Source organism: Corapipo altera, unplaced genomic scaffold (assembly GCF_003945725.1).
Source record: "Corapipo altera isolate COAL_440 unplaced genomic scaffold, ASM394572v1 51, whole genome shotgun sequence".
NCBI classification, from domain to species: Eukaryota; Metazoa; Chordata; class Aves; order Passeriformes; family Pipridae; genus Corapipo; species Corapipo altera.
Window position 1 is genome coordinate 9437313 of NW_020884892.1, and position 16211 is coordinate 9453523.

Consider the following 16211-nt stretch of genomic DNA (forward strand, 5'->3'; position numbering starts at 1 on the left):
AGTGGTGAGAAAGTGAAACAGCTGTCCCAGAGAAGTTGTGAATGCCCCACCCCTGGAAGTGTTTAAGGTCAGGTTGGATAGGGCTTTGACCCAACCTGGTCTAGTGGAAGATTTCCCTGCTGATTGCAGGGGTTGGACTAAGTGACCTTCACAAGTCCCTTCCAACCCAAACCGTTCTATGGCTCCATGGTTTCCTGGCAGTAAAAAGTGGTTTTTGCTTCATGTGAGCATGATTTTTCTGTGCAGGGCCTTGTGGTTATGAACTTCTTGCATGTGTGAGAAGACAGGGAAAGGCAGATGAGTTCTTGAACAGCAGGGAGATTGGCCGATGTACCATAGGCATGCTTTGGATCATGCTTGTTGCGTTTAGCATACTTACCTACAGAAACCATTATTGGGTAAATGATTATCCATGATCATTCATTATCCATTAGCATTCTTCAAGCCCCGTTTTTATGTAAGTCTGTCGCAACCTGAGATTGTCAGTGCTGCAGTGACTGTACACAATATTGAAAGTATTTTTTCATTGTTAAAACTTTAGCATATAAAATCAGTCATTCTTTACAGAGTGGACTTTTTTTTAATAAGCACATTTTTACTACTGAACTGTTCTCTTTTGGCTAGAAAAATCAGAACATATTCACCAGTTAGAAGTATCTATAACCAGAACAGACCAGCTGTTCTGCCACACTGGTTCATTTCAACAGGTGGCTGTGCCACATGCTGCAGAGGAAGATCAAAAACCAGGCATGAACACTGGTTGTTTGAAGAAACAAAATACTGAACATAATGTTCATTAAAGTATTTTAAAGTCTCTCTTTTCATTGGACTGAAATCATTAAATAACTAGCTCTGTGTATCTATAGGTCGAAGGTCACATGTTGGACCATGTGTGTACAGTTTATTAGTCTAAGAAGTTAACACTGGTCCTGTCAGAGCCTGAAGTTAAAAGTAATTTTTAGATAAAGAAAAAAATCCCCAGAGTTAGGCAATGTGTTGTGAAGTCTCTGGGATTGCTGGTTTAGATCTGATGTATTTTGATCTTTCATTTGCTATAAGGAAAAATGCTGGATAGAAAGGAAAATAAGCGTACAAAATGAAAATTACTAATGGTAAGAGGGCTTTTAATATCTATGTATTTTCTTGTATCATTTTGGTGTCTCACTTGATTTTCAGCATTCAGTGAAGTAAACTGGTGCAGGTTCATTTTCTGTCTTCATCTTGCCTTTGTCTAAGCATATATTGACCTAAATAAACTGCAGTTTGCTGTACAAGCATGAATAGTTTTTATCCCTCAAAAGCATTAGTTTTCATCTTTGTTTTTTAATAGATGCTTATTAATTTTTATTAAAGAAGGTATCAACATTATAGATTATTCTGCCTGACCTATATATTTCTTCTGTTATCTTGATTTACTGTATTTGACCATGGATCTGTGGTACTGGCTGCATAACACCTGAAAATCTGTCTTAACTACATGGTTCCAGCTGGGAACTCAGTGATTGTCTCTAAAATTTCAATTGAATTCCTTTAGTTAATGTTATTTAAAAAAGCAACTTTGCTCAATACACTTTTCAAAATGTCCAGATGCCTGGAAGGTTTGTTTGTGCTTAGTGCCCTGCATTTCAGTGTGTCTTATTGACATGAGCTTAACATTGCACTAAGCATGCCTGGGTAGTTTCTGATTTGGAGATAGTTTATGTCCAGGTGGCTTGGAGCACACATTTTACCTATAGAATTGCATGTAAATCTACCTCTAAATGCTTTGCTGTCCTTGGTAAAACCCTTTGTGTCTCTTACAGTTGTGTGGCTTGTTTTACGTGTACAAATGTTCCCCGTCTGGGTGAATTCCATAACAATGTGTTTTGTATTTAAATTAGAGGCATCTATACTAGAGTCCAAGAGAAAATCCTGTTGAACTTTGTTTACTTTTCATTACTTAGTGTAGATGTACAAATTCTATTCATTCCTGATGCTCAGAAGTGAGATTGTTCATCTGTAACTAATCATTATAAATAGATATAGTATGTTCATAATGGAGTGTGTTGGTATGTCAGCTTTGCTTAAGATACAAAGCATTAATTATAAAGCAGTTTCAAACACAGCAAATTACACTGTTAAACTAGTTGCTGGGAACACTTGGGAAATGTGTCAGAGCCTATTTTATTTTTTTCCTCAATAATATGTGTATATAAATGTGCAATACAATATGGAGTATTGTAGAGCTATTGTAGAACCACAAGCTTCTCAGTTATTTTTGAAGTTGAATGATCATATGCAATCGTCCACAATGCTAAATATAGCTCTTTACTTTCTAAGCTGAAATTTTCTATATGGCTGTCAGAGTAACTCTTTATATGATGGGGAGTAAGTATTTCTTCTTTTTAAATTAGTCTAGAGCACCTGCTGAATGTGTTCTTCAGCATGGAAGAAGGTGACTGCAAAATGGTTTAGTGACTAATGGAATGGACAGAGGGAAACACAGCTTACCTTTTCATATTATCTGTAACCTGTCTGATTATTTGTTACCATGTTATCTTTCTACAGATTGTTAAACTGACTGTTTATAGAATGCTTCCAAAAAACCTTCAGAGAAGAACTATGATGCAGAGGCTACACCTGTTCCCAGAGGATGTGAGTAGTCATGCAGTTACATTTTCATTCATGTGGGATTTGGAGGTGAAGAGGGAGTGTTAGCAATAGCACTTGTGTCATAAGAAGGTAAATGAAAAAAAAACCAAGCTGATTTTTTTAAATATATATATGTGTATATACATGTAGTTGAAAATATTGATGCTTTTTTCTTTATTATTTCACAAAACCATGAGATCCATGACATGTGTGAGATTGTCTTCTATATTTAGTTCAGACACTTAACATGAAGAATGCAGTAGTATTGACAAATTTTGGTCTGTCTTTGGGAGTGCTGTTGTTTTTTAAACCATGAGATAGTTAAGACTGTTCTCACCTACCTCAGGTTATTCCAGAAGATATACAGAAGAACCTTCTGCAAGAGATTCCTCAGCCACGTGCAGTCCCCAAGAGGTTAGATGAATATACACCAGAAGAAATTGCTGCATTTCCAAGGGTTTGGACTCCGTAAGTATCTTAGATTTTTTTTTAAAGGACACTTTGAGTGAATATGTGTTATGTAGCCTCTCACATTACTAGTAAGAAAAAAAAGTAATGATTTTTCTGTTTATGTCATCTCTTTTTGGAGAGAGGCCATCATTAAAACAAGGAACAATGGTTGGTAAGCTTTTTGTATTTCTGGCCTTTATTTTAATGAGAAAAGCTTTACTTGAAATCATGTTTTTGACTCTTTACTTCATCCAAATGAGTAAAAAACTTCATGACCCAGTTTGAGCTGTACATGCTCTATAATGCATAGCTGTGGCTCTATAAGCTTTCAAAAGCTTATTAAAAGTGAGTTTTCTTAGGCTTCTCATCCTAGATGACACCAAAACAAAGTCTGTGTGTCAGTTCTGTGTAATCAAGGCACTGTGTTACAGTCTGTGTTGAAGAGAACAGAATCCAGTAAATGCTTTAAGTCCTCTTCAGGGCTGAAACAGGTTCATTGGGTTTGACGTTTTCTAACCTGTATCAGTTATACAAATTGTTATGTTTGCTTTTATCCTCACTATGGGATGGAGTTGAAGATGCTGATATGTCCTTGTTCCTATGAGATTTCAGTGGACTAGCCCTGAAGAAATTCAGACTCTGCATCAATGACCAGAATTCTGCAGTACATTAGAGTAAAGCTGATAAGCCTCTCCTGTCATATGGCATGTTATAGTCTTGTATAACTGTTTTTAATGTTAATACTTATAGACTCTCTCATAATAATCTAGCATTGAGTGGGGAGCTGACACTTAGCTAGCTAATTGGGAGTATATGTATTGTCAAAGGAAATGGTGTTATGCTGCCAGAGCTTTTGAAATGCGTTTCTTTGTCCCCCGTCACTGCCACAGTCTTGGTGGAGTTCGTCTCCTTAGCACTGGGGCACCTTAATTGTGTTGACTCGTAGGTGTGTGTGGCAGAGGACAAGTAAACTTGATGCCATCTAATTTAGTCATTGCTGTCAAACTAAGTTTCCTAATATCTTCATCTCGGCATTGAGAAGGCTACTTCAGCATGTTGATCCTTGAGGAAAATCTGCAGGTACAAACACTATTGAAGCTAGAATTCCCCTCACATCATTTCTTGGAACCATTCCCTCTGGAGGAATTCAAAGCACAGGGAAAATAATCATTCCCTTTTTTTATATTTCTCTCCTCTACAGAATCATCCAGACTGATTGCTGGTAACTGCTATCCATATACAGTCTTTTTACTCCATGCCAATTATGGAGGTGGGGGAATGCTGCTGCCTTAGAAACCCTGCAGCTGCAGGAGATTTGGAGGCTTTCAGCTCAGGGGATCATAGTGCTTCTATGGGAGGGCTGGGGAGCTCAAGTGGGTACTCTGGTGAGAAGAACCAGAGGAATAGGTGCACCTGAGAGGAATGAAATAGTGGGTCTGAAATGAGTGTGAGAGAATGCCAGAGAGAAGTGGAGCCCGTGAGGTCTGGGTGAGGTAGGAAAAACAGAGGGGAGTTTGGGAGAATTTTGACACTCTTGAGTGGAGAAACTAGGCCAGAATTTTCCCTTCAGTCAGCTACTCTGTCTAGAGCCACTTTTAAAGGCAGGAAGGCATATCTAACACTGCTACCATACCTTTGCTGTGTTGGACTTAAGTCCTACCTTCTTTTCTGTACTCAGGAACTGGTAAGACCTAGCAGAGAGGTAAGAGTGAAGATGGTTATCTACCGTCTCTCCCCAAGCCTCAGGGCTCATCACTGTTATAATTTCAGGCTTCTTGTTCTGGCCTGCAGCCAGACCATTGTGAATCTCAGATATAAATGTCAGATAGCTAAGTTTTAATTTAACCTTCAGCTCACTTTTTTTAGCAGTTTTGATGTTGGGAAGAGTTTCCAATTTGAAATAGTAAGAAAAATAATTATGCTTTTCCTGTCTGAGGGAGTAAGTGTATTATTGTGATTCTCTAGCATTCAGAGTGCTATGTGGGGAAGGGCTTAGTTGTGAAATAAAAGATAAAGAATTGAGCAAATTTGGTAAAAGAACTTTCTGATGTGGTAGGTAAAATACAGAAGTCTGTAAAGGAGACTCAATTCTAGGTGAATTGTAGCGGTCACTGTTGCCAGCAGGAGTGTCTGAGAATAGACAGCTTTGCACCAAACTCACTAAAAGAAAGGATATATGCATATCTAGCTGTGTTCTGAGCTTTTTCAGTGTGTGAACCCATGGAACAAGTAGTGTTTGCATTATTCCTTTGAAAGACTGTAGAAGTGACAAAGATTTAAGTATTTACGTATTCTTTTTAGGGGCATCTAGCAAAAACATTCTTCTAAAAATGAGTCAAAAAAGGAGACAGATTTGTTCAACAAATCGAAGTGAAGTTAGTTAAAATATCATTGTATAAATCTGATCATTTGAGATGTACCAAAAAAACAACTACCTGACATTATTTCAGAAGAGGAAACGTGAAGGGAACATGAGTTATTTTTTGGAAATTCAAGTATTGCAGAAACACACGTGTATCTCAGAATGAAAAAATGACTCTCTGTTTGGGTTCCTCATCATTTTATTCTTTCCAGCTGACAGGATGCCCAGAGAGGTTTTAGAATCTCCAGCCATGGAGATGTTTTGAACTCACCACACGGTTCCTGAGCAACCTGATGTAATGTTGAAGTTAGTCCCGCTTGGAGTGTGGTCCTTTCAGATGCAAATTTTTCTATGGTTCTTTATGTATGATGAAAGTAAACAAACACAGATAGTAAAATAGATTAGTATTTTAATAAATTTAAAAAACCCCAGTGCACAGGTTGCTAGTAGTGTTAGTCCTGTTTGGCTTTTCCTTGGGCTATTGTTTTTCTGTACTAGGATCTTAGTTCTCTGTGTGAGAACAAATACATGGTGCTAAAATGAGTAGGCTGTTCTTGTCCTCTGTGTCCTGCATTCTGCATTTGGGATGTAAAGAGCCTTGTTGTAGACTTGGGTATGTGAGCTTCTGCAGAAGCTATAGATAGCTTCCAAGCAGTAAGAGTAGTCCTTACAATAAACCAGAAAATGAAGGATGCAGAAAAGCTATAAACTCAGTTTTTTTCTTCAGATGGCTTTATTAATTATTAACTTCTTGCCTTATGTGACTTTTGTTTTTAATTATTATGTATCTTCCATGAAGTTCTGAGCCTGGTGACCACCCTGTTTAACAAAGGGTAGAGGTTCAAATGGGAACTAAATACCTCTGAGAGTGATTTTAAAAAAGGAAGAATTACAGGGAAGCAGTGTTTGTGGTTCATCTTCTTTGTACAGAAAAAAAAATAGTTGATATCAGCCTTTTAAAATACCTGTATGCTTTAATGAAAAAGATCAATTGAAAAGCATACCTTGCTTAAAGGTATGTAAGGCTATAAATACAGGTAAACACAATTATAAATAGAAAATTAATCTTTAAAGTTTTACAATAAAACTTACACCCAAGAAATGTACCTCACCATATGTAAAGTAGCCATAAGATAGATAATAGGTAATTAATGTAAATAACTGAATTTGTATGAGAAATTACTAGTTCTAAGAGGAAAATACCCTTTTTCTCTTTAATCTGAAATAATAATGTAAATAATTTTCATTTGGAACGTGAAGACAACATGGTCAGTGCTGCTAACAATCTCATTGGATATCTAAGTGTCTTGCTGTAGATATGTTTTTAAGGGCTGTTTTGCTGGTCATTGGAGACTGATCCACCACAGAGAAATATGCAATATCCACGTGGAACTCTAAAACAGAGAAACAGTTTTTAAGGAAAGCACAGGTCTGGTGTGGAAACCCGACAAATCATTTGGTGTTCAGAGTGGAGAGCTTTCCCATCACCCCTCCTTCCACCACAGCAGAGTTCATGATGGGACATCAAGCAGGATCCTGTTCCATGAAAGTGGAGAATTAAATGTCAGAATATTTCTAGTCAGAGAGGCTTTCTTTGAGCATTCTTTCCTTTTATCCATAATGGGAACCAAACGACTTTCCAGCTTGTGCAGAGGTTCCTACTGGTCTGAAGTTAAGTGTGGTGGAAAACCATGTAGATACAAGAAAGTTAAATTATGTCTTTTCCAGACATATTTCGAAGGGGAAAAGATCAAAAACTGGTTCCTTTGACAAAGTTCGATTTTGTACTATGAATGAAACCATTATTTCAAGTGTGTTTGAAGTTTCAGATTGTATGTCTTTTTAAATGAGTTTTAAACAGAAATCATCACAGAATTTACCAGTCACATATGACTAAGCAAACAATTCTGTTCCATAAAAGCAAGGACACATCAGATTCATGGGTGACTTTTCCTGTTATATACCATTTTAAAGTTGTTTAACTGTCTGGGCATATATATGTTTTGAGACAGTTTTAAAGGCAGGAAATTGTTTTTCAAGAAGTATTTAAGTAAGAATGTTACCAGATATATGGAACAGCAGCTCTGTGTTGGTCCAGTAAGATGGATGCATTCCTGAGAGTTTCCCTTAAGAAAGCAGAGCCATCTGATTTGAAGAAGTGTGCTGGGGCTGGGGCTGCCACATACTGAGGGCCTGTTCCACTGCCAGCCCTCCTGGGAACTCCCCTCTGGCCAGACAGCCCCTCCCTTGTCCTTTCGGGGGGAAAAGTTCTTGAACACTTTTGATGTTTTGAAAACTTGATGTATTGTAAACTTTGAAATCTGGTTTAAGAAAACCAAACACCTTTTTAGTGTTTATTTTTCTGAGTAACTTGCCTGATTTCCACCCCCATCTGTACATCCTGCTTTGAGGCAGTGGATTCAGAACCTGGTCTGAAGCCGTAATTTTGTTTCAGCTGAGCAGCATGGGCTGGGCAGGGTGCCAATACTGACACTGCGTGTCAGCCCCACGCCATGGCACAAAGGTTCCTGGTAATTCATCAGCAACACTCTGGGGCTTTGAAAGCAGAGAATCACAATGTTCTTAGAAAGAAAAGTTTGTAGGTGATGAAACACAAGCGTGTTGGACGCCTGTGAATTGCAGGTGGCTCTGATAATGCTCATGCACATTCTGTGCTAAATATAACTTCTACTCCAGTTCCACCCTGGTTTTGTGTCCTTAAAACCAGCTTTGCCAGACTCAGCCAACCAGAAGCCAACTGTCATGTTCACAGCAAACAAATTTGTGGGCATTGGTAAATAGAAAGGCTTCTGGATTTAGAGATCCTCTCAGCCACAACTGCCCTTTGTGATTGTTTTCTTACAAGAGCTGCAGCAGTTGTTGTCTTGCACAATTCTACAATTTCTAGTGTAGGTTCCTATTTTTAGTTACCCACATTATTTCTGGGATGGAGTAACAGAGCTGAAGAAGCCAGGGATATGCTGGTTATGTGGCTGAAATGATGTTATGAACAGTACTTTTATATATGCAAAATGCTGACAGGTTTTTTTATGAGTTTTTTTGTCTGTTAATGTCTTCAGATAACTTCACAAGGAGCCAACACCAAAAGACACCTCACTTCACTGCATAGAGAAATTATGTTTGGAGTATTTCCAGTGATGTGTTGTGGTTACAAATTATAACTTGCAGTCATTACTAAGTTTATAAAATGCTTTTTTTCCTACAATGAAATATAAATAAAGGAAAAATTGTGGAATTGGTTACTCTAGTTACATGGAGAAGTGCAGAGAGAAAGCCATAAAGATCTCCTCCAGAGATGGTGAGATCTTGAGCTATATTTATAAGGACCATCTCGAGTTTATTTATTAGCCTTTAAAAAATCACTAGTAAAATAAGTATTTCTCCAGTCTTTTTCTTAGTTCCTGCTTAGTTGTAGAATGTGGCTGCAGCTTTTTGGGGTTTGAATTCCAAGTGCCTTGCATGGTAATATTTGGTTCTTGTCTTTGGGCTGTGGGGAATAAGTACTGGCCCTCCAACTTGGGTGCTCATCTTCTCTCACAAAGCAGGGCTGGCATGTATCGGTGCTGAGAGAAGAGGTGGCCAACACAAACTTCTGTAAGAAAAGACTGGAGCCGGTCTTACTTTTTCCTAAAAGCAAACTATAAACCAGGAAAAAGCTCTCCTGCCAATAGCCCAGTTCTGTTCCAATGTACTCTTTGAGGAATCCCTCTGGAAGTTCATTTTCTGTGGCTTTTTCGGTTCTTTTTAAGAATTACATTTACTAACTGGATATCATTAACCCCCAGTAAAATCTAGGAACTATCACTGGTGACTTTTTTTAATAGTAAGGGCATAAAAATATATTGGGATTTTGTGTAGCATTTTGTTTAACAGGAGATTTGAAGGTAACCAAGTCCCACACTTCAGACTACCAGAGCTGGATCTAAATTCCAGTGGACAAAAAGCCACACAGATACTTAAGAAGCAAATTTCTCTCCCCTACATGAGGTTTTAACTCCAGGCAGCAACTGGGCACTAATTGAGAAGGGTCAGTAGCTCAATCATCTTAAAAATCCAACAAATTCCTGTTCAGATTGTTTAGCCAATTGAAATTAATTCCTGGCTTTTCTCTGGCATACCTGAAACACATCAGTGCTACTGATTCCCATACCCTTTACCTGGGGGCAGCTTACATTCTATCTAAAACTAGAGTTGAAGGTCAGACATAATGAATGGGTAACCGGGCCCTTTTACTTGAGCTGTCTGAAGAGGCTCCCAAAAAAAAAGTTCTAAAGCTACTTTTCCTTTCCCTTAAAATCTGTTGATCTCCTATGCTAGAGTAGAAACTAAATTAATGGGAATTTGACAAGCAGTAGGAAAATGGTTGTAAATGATACTGTTGAACTACTTGCCCAGGTGAAATTAGAGTTAGATTATTTTTTAATTGCTCTTTTATAAATGTCTAGATTTCCTTTTTTCACTTCTGGTGCTGACAGCAAGTCTGGAAATTATTTCACCATTTCTTCACCCAGTCCTCTATTTATTTGAAGAATAACGTAATTCTTTGTCCAAAGCCAAGTGTGCAATGCTGTTCTTTCTACAATCATACAGTTTTTAGCAGAATATATCACTTAAAGAGAAACCTTTCATTTGCAAAAAGCATTGTCATACCAAGATGAAATTTAGGTGTACTTTGCATTGATTCAACTTAAATCATTTTCCAGACAGAAATAATGTAATCCACGTCAAAATTTGGGAATTACAGTAATTTTTAAACATCTTAGATCAGTTTTGCATAATTTTTTTATTATAGAAACTGGGTTGTGGCCACTTTATTTTAAATTGTAATAAGCCATTCTTAATTTCACTAAGAGTACCTAAATGCATATAACATTGGTTTAGGTAACTTGACTTAAGAACACTTGTTAAAACTTAAAGCAAGTGCTAGTTTTATGTAGAAAAAAAGAAAATAAGCTGCAGCTGAGGACCACAAAAGGTAAATCTTAAGTGTTTGTGCAGAAGAGGGTTAATCACAATGGCTGTACTGTCATAGCAGTATTGGTTTTTCTTACACTATTTTGTTACAAAAAGCAGCTTCTCTAACTGTGGTTTATTCTCCAAGCAAAATTAGTTATACTTGTAGAAAAGCTTTTTAGCCAAGATAATAGTCTGGAGAACTACACCAACATGGAAAAGGCTCTTGTGCCCCAGGCAGAACAAGTTCATGGTTTAGGATAGGCCACGGTGGTTATTGGAAATCTAATGACAGTTTAAATGTCATTAGCTGTTTCACTGATTTTTTACCAGAGGCACAGAGCTACCCTGGGTTAGTAGGTACACCTTGAGTAGAAAAATGATTCATCTCCCCCCCCAGCTCCAAACTGTTGATATTTGAGTGCAACCACATAATTTGGTTTTACAGAGAATGACAACCATGTCTAATCCTTGGTTTTTGATTTACTAGTGTGGTTAGTGAAAAAGGTGACATATATTCAAAAATGCCCTTTAGCTATAGTGCACTTACCTAATACCTATTGACTTTGGCTCAACTTGCAAAGTGTACCTGAAAAATATATATATGTCTTTTGTTTTAGAGTTTACAGTAAATCTTGGCTCGGTCTTGAAGTTTGTCCATAAGAAGGAGTCTTAAGATACTCAAAATTTCATAGTTTATTCATAAATTAACCTTAAAATACATGCCAGATGGACCACAGATTTCATGCTGTGTGTATTGTCCATGAGTTTTATACAAAAATGAATTATTTGGAACCCTTTCTTATGAGAAAAGGCTAAAATCCACCTCTTGCCCTTAATAAGGGAATATGAAAACTGAGCCACAGAACTATCCTATGTAAGCAAATGACTGTCATCAGTTAGCAATAATTCCACATTCCTATGATTGTGATTTCCATAATTACAAAGAAGAGCATTGCAGTAATACAGATCCAGCGTGCCTCCTACCACAGAGTAATTGGATCAAAGAGTGGCTGAGGGCTAAATACTAAGTGGCATGATCAGTCCACAAAATCTTTTCACTAATTGATCTTCCCCTATCTGTCATCTCTTTGAAACTGTGCTGTTTATAAACTCTCCTAAACGATACATTTATCACCCAGTGGATATCACTGGTTAACTACTTACAAAAAAGTAGGGGTAGTTTAGAAGTACTTTAACACCAATTAAACCACATTTCTTTGCGTGTTTCAGCCAAGTTTGGAGAGATTTTATCCATGTTTCTTAAAATTCTTGAAATTTGTGTAAGAAAATCATGGAGAGCTTCTGTGAAACTACACAGTCATGCTGAAGACTCCTTCAGTTGTTTGGGGAACTCTCCACTGTTCAGCAGGAAACAGGGTGGGGGAAAGTGAAAAAAAAAACCACCAGTGGGAAAAAAGCTACCATAACAGCCACAGACCTAAAACTCTCTGGCATGAGTTACTCTTAAAACATTTCAATAACTGTGAGTTAAGACTGATACTTTATTGGTTTAGTTTTTGATGGATAACCCATGCAAATGGGAAGCCTACCAGACATAAAATTTTTCAGGTAATAGGGAGCATTGTGAAGACTGTGAATGGAAGAGATGGATGTACCTTTCATACAGGATGTTTATTAATTTTTAGGGGGGGTTAATGTATCTGGAGTGGTTTCTCTCATTCCTGGGAGCAGTAATATCTGAACAGAATTCTAAGTCTATCCTTTTCAACTTTTGCTCTTGTACCACTGCTCTCATCTCTGTCAGTTTATTAGCCCGTGGCATTACTTAGCCCTAAGGCACTGACCTTTTGCAGTGCTGAAGCAAGGGTAAATCCTTTCTGAACACTCTTTGTTTTTGCTGGTGAGATTGCAGAAAGTCCAGGGAACCCCAGCTCTCTGGGTCACGTTCTCCAATGGTGAGATAATTGCCCACAGATGAAGAGAAAAATGCAATTTGAGATCTTCAAAGTTTCCGCACCAGGTGTGCATTGCTGAGTCAAGAGCAGGTATTGACAGGTCACTCACTTCTTCTGCAGCACTGACAGTCCTATTCCTCAGCAGAGGCACGTTTGAAAACATAAGTTAGCAGTCATTAACGCAGGCTTGCAAGCACACAAATGACTGTAGTTAACTCCATGAAATTTGACTTCATACAACTTGTTTTGGAAAGTATTAGACAATGCAAAATATCAACAAAGCAGTGTGGGTAGGGATTGTTTATGGAGAGATGACTGTCGAGGGGTTTTGAGTTTGAAAGAAGATGGGGTCATGTTATCAAGTGCTATTTATCAGCAGCATGTGGTTGAAGAAACTAGGCAGGTGTGTAACTTCTTTTTGAAGAAGAAGGAAGGGCGATGTCTGCCATACATTATATGGTAGAAAATATATAGCTAATCCCAATGCATTTAGAAGTTCTAAAAAACAAAGTAATTTGGGTTAAGACATGTAGTTTTGAAGAGGTATTCTGAATTATTAAAAATTCTGAGTTATTAAAAATTAAGAGAAAATATTTTTAAAGGATTGGATTGTAAAGTGACTGCTTTACATATAAAATGGACACTGTCATATATTACTCTAAAGTCTTAACCTTATTATTTCTATGAGGTAAGTAATGCTATTTTTCATCTGTCTGCTGTAAGGACTGTATTATAAGGTGTTCTCTTGCTTGCCGAGAAATAAGGTGGTGAAACTGTCCCATATATTTTTGAAATCAAATTAGTTGCAGTATCACACAGACTGTTGGTCCCTTAGACTTGGTGTTCAAGGAGTAACACACACACATATACACCCCTCATTTTATTTTTTCTGAGGCTGTTTTACCTCCACAAAACATTGCTAGGCAAAAGGAAACATCATTGCTGGAATGTGCTGACAAGAATTTAATAAAGATGGAGCTGTGCAGCAAGTCTGTTCAGAGTTGATGGAAATAAATATTCACTCCAGGAGTTGAAAGTTGAACACATTTAACTATTGGAAAGGGTCTCTGTCCTGTCCACTTTGACAGGAAAAATACCCTTGGAAGAGGACATTTCACATCACACTGAAAAGAATATTGAATGTTCTGTGGAGTGGGGGGTCCCATCGTAGTTGCAACTATACAAGTAGTTCTTTCTGTGCTGTTAGTTTCTGTTTTCCCTCTGAGATATTCAAAGGCTGAGGTCATAGCTTCATTAGCATTTTTTCCAGCAAAAAGGCTAGGTTTTAAATATCATCCATCACTTTTCCCACCTTTCCATTCTGCTTGTGTGGCAACAGAATGGAGAATCAGGGAACTGACCTAGATTAAAGATAAGCTTGCTTTATGCAGCTGCACAAAGTGGTGTATGTTAGAGTTGGTGGGGGTAGTTAGGGAAGCACATGTATGATCATTAGATTTCAGTATTAATCAAACAGGTAGTCTAAGCTCCATTTGGAATAACTAGAATGAATCTTTAAGTAAAGTATTCTGGGGAAGTCCTGCCTTTCTTCACTGACTTTAGAGATGACTTGAAAAGACTTGCGTCCTTGGGCTAAAGTTTGCCCTTGTAAATTCTGTCTTCAGTGTCTATGCAGATTTCACAGTTACAGTTTTGTCTGAAAAGCAATTTTAACTGCATCATTGTACAAAAGGCTAGGACTAAGTAGTTGGGACCTCTGGAGGTTATCTGGTCCAAACCCTTGGCTCAAGCAGGGCCACTTAGAGCCATTTGCCCAGGACTGTCGCCAAGGATGGAATGGAGACTCCAGTCTTTCTGAGCAACCTGTTCCAGTGCTTGGTCACTCTCATAGCAAAAAAGTGTTTCCTGATGTTCAGACATCCTGTGTTTCAGTTTGTGCCCATTTTCTCAGTCTTGTCAGTGTCCTCCACTCTGTCCTCTTCACACGCTCCCTTCAGGTATTTGTATACATCAGGGACATCCCCCAGAGCCTTCCTTTCTGCAGGCTGAACAGTCAGAGCTCTCTCAGCCTGACTATGTGAGGTGCTCCAGTCCCATAATCCCACAATTAACTTTGTGGCCCTTAGTTGGACTCTGCAGTGTGTTCATGTCTCTCTTGTACTGGGGAGCCCAGAACTGGACACAGCACTCCAGGTGAGGCCTCACTAGCACTGATCAGAGAGGCAGGATCACCTCCCTCGACCTGCAGGCAGTACTTAGCCTGATGCAGCGCAGGATGACATTGGCTTTCTTGGCAGCAAGGGCACACTGCTGATTCACGTTCAACTTGGTGTCCACCAGGACCCCCAAATCTTTTATGGGTGAGTGGTACCTGAGACATTTACATATCTGAATTATCCCCTCCAGCTAATCTTTTGAGTATCTTAATATATCTGAATGGCTCTTATTTTGAGAAAGAGTAAGTCAGCTTTGTGATTCAGTGAGATTTCACAAATTGCTCTCAATTTTAAATCACAAAAAATAACCTGGATATATAGGGTATCTTCAGAATCCCTCAAGTATAGCACATTTTTTCTGAGAGTTTAAATAACTCTTCCATTTGATCCTTAATTCCACCAACATTTTGTATTTTCTGTGGATCCAGCCTTTAACAGTTTCTTCACAAGTGGACATTTTATCCTTTATATACAGTCTACAGTTAGCCTGTGATTTGCATTACATTCAAATAATAGGTATGAAAAGACTATCCAGAGCTACAAATCCTTCTTGGCCACAAGGGCACACTGCTGGCTTATGGACAGCTTGTTTTCCACCAGGACCCCCATAACTTTGGGGACCACTAAGACCCTTTTGTTCTCCATCATAAAAACTGATCCTATGAACTGGTCCTATGTGCAGGTTTATCTCTTTTGTAAAGTTCAGTGACTGTGGATTGTCAGCATTTTACATCAGCTGTATTTGTCTTCTGATAGCTGTGAGTATGGATAAAAGTTGAGAGAATTTACAGAATCACAGAGTCATTTGGGTTGGAGATCATCCAGTCCAACCCCCCTGCCAAGGCAGGGTCACCCAGAGCAGGTGACACAGGAATACATCCAGGTGGGTTTTAAATGTCTACAGAGAGGGAGACTCCATGACCTCCCTGGGCAGCATTAAGGGATTTAAAAGATGTAATCAGAGCATAGGACCAGTTCTTCAGTTCCTTTTACTTAGTGGTAACATATTTGTTAAGAGAGAAGCACTAAGAGGCCTGGTGTAATGAACAGGATGTTAATTTAATTTGCTAAGTATTTTGCCTAGAATTTGCTGAACTGTGTCTTAAAGCTCTTTATGTGGAGTATAAAAATGTTAGTGGGACAGATATTTTTTACGTGTTTTGGTGGCAGACATCTGCTGCAGAGACTAATGTAGCGTATTTTCAGTGAACCCACAACACTTTCCCTTTCAGCACAGATTTCAGAGATTTCACATTCTGCCACCTATTTCCCCTTGCCTTGGAGTCTGCTGTCAATATACAGCAAAGTTGTGTTTTTTCCCCCCCAAGAATGTTACTTTAAAAAAAAAAAAAAGAAGCAGCTGTGTGAAGTCTTGCCTTTGGGTGAATTTCTGAACTGTCTCTTCTAGGAGGTTGCATTTTCTTTGTTCCAAATGCATAAACTCAGGGCTTTGCTGAGGAAGGGCAAAAGCACTGCCATCGAAGAACACTCTTGCATGGATTCATGTCATTTATCAATGAGCAGTCTATCCATTAGTGTTCACAAGTAGTTCATAATTCTCTCTGAGTAGACAAGGGTTTTGTGGTTCATACTCTTTGTCTGATAAAGTGCCTATAACGCTTTTGCCAAAGGCAGAGTTTTTGAAGGCTTAGCTTTCCTAGTGCCAAGGACTCTTCAAAAGCAGTCCAAAAGCCAAGT

The 16211-nt window shown here is 38.4% G+C and overlaps 1 protein-coding gene across 1 annotated transcript in view; it reads left to right on the forward strand.

Moving 5' to 3' along the window:
* The window catches only part of MRPL13 (mitochondrial ribosomal protein L13), a 30382-nt gene that overhangs the window by 12160 nt on the left and 2011 nt on the right, over positions 1-16211 (forward strand). The window contains exons 5-6 of the mRNA XM_027645618.1: positions 2548-2634; positions 2978-3099. Of these exons, the coding sequence (XP_027501419.1) occupies positions 2548-2634; positions 2978-3099 (209 nt within the window). The remainder of the gene's footprint in view (positions 1-2547; positions 2635-2977; positions 3100-16211) is intronic.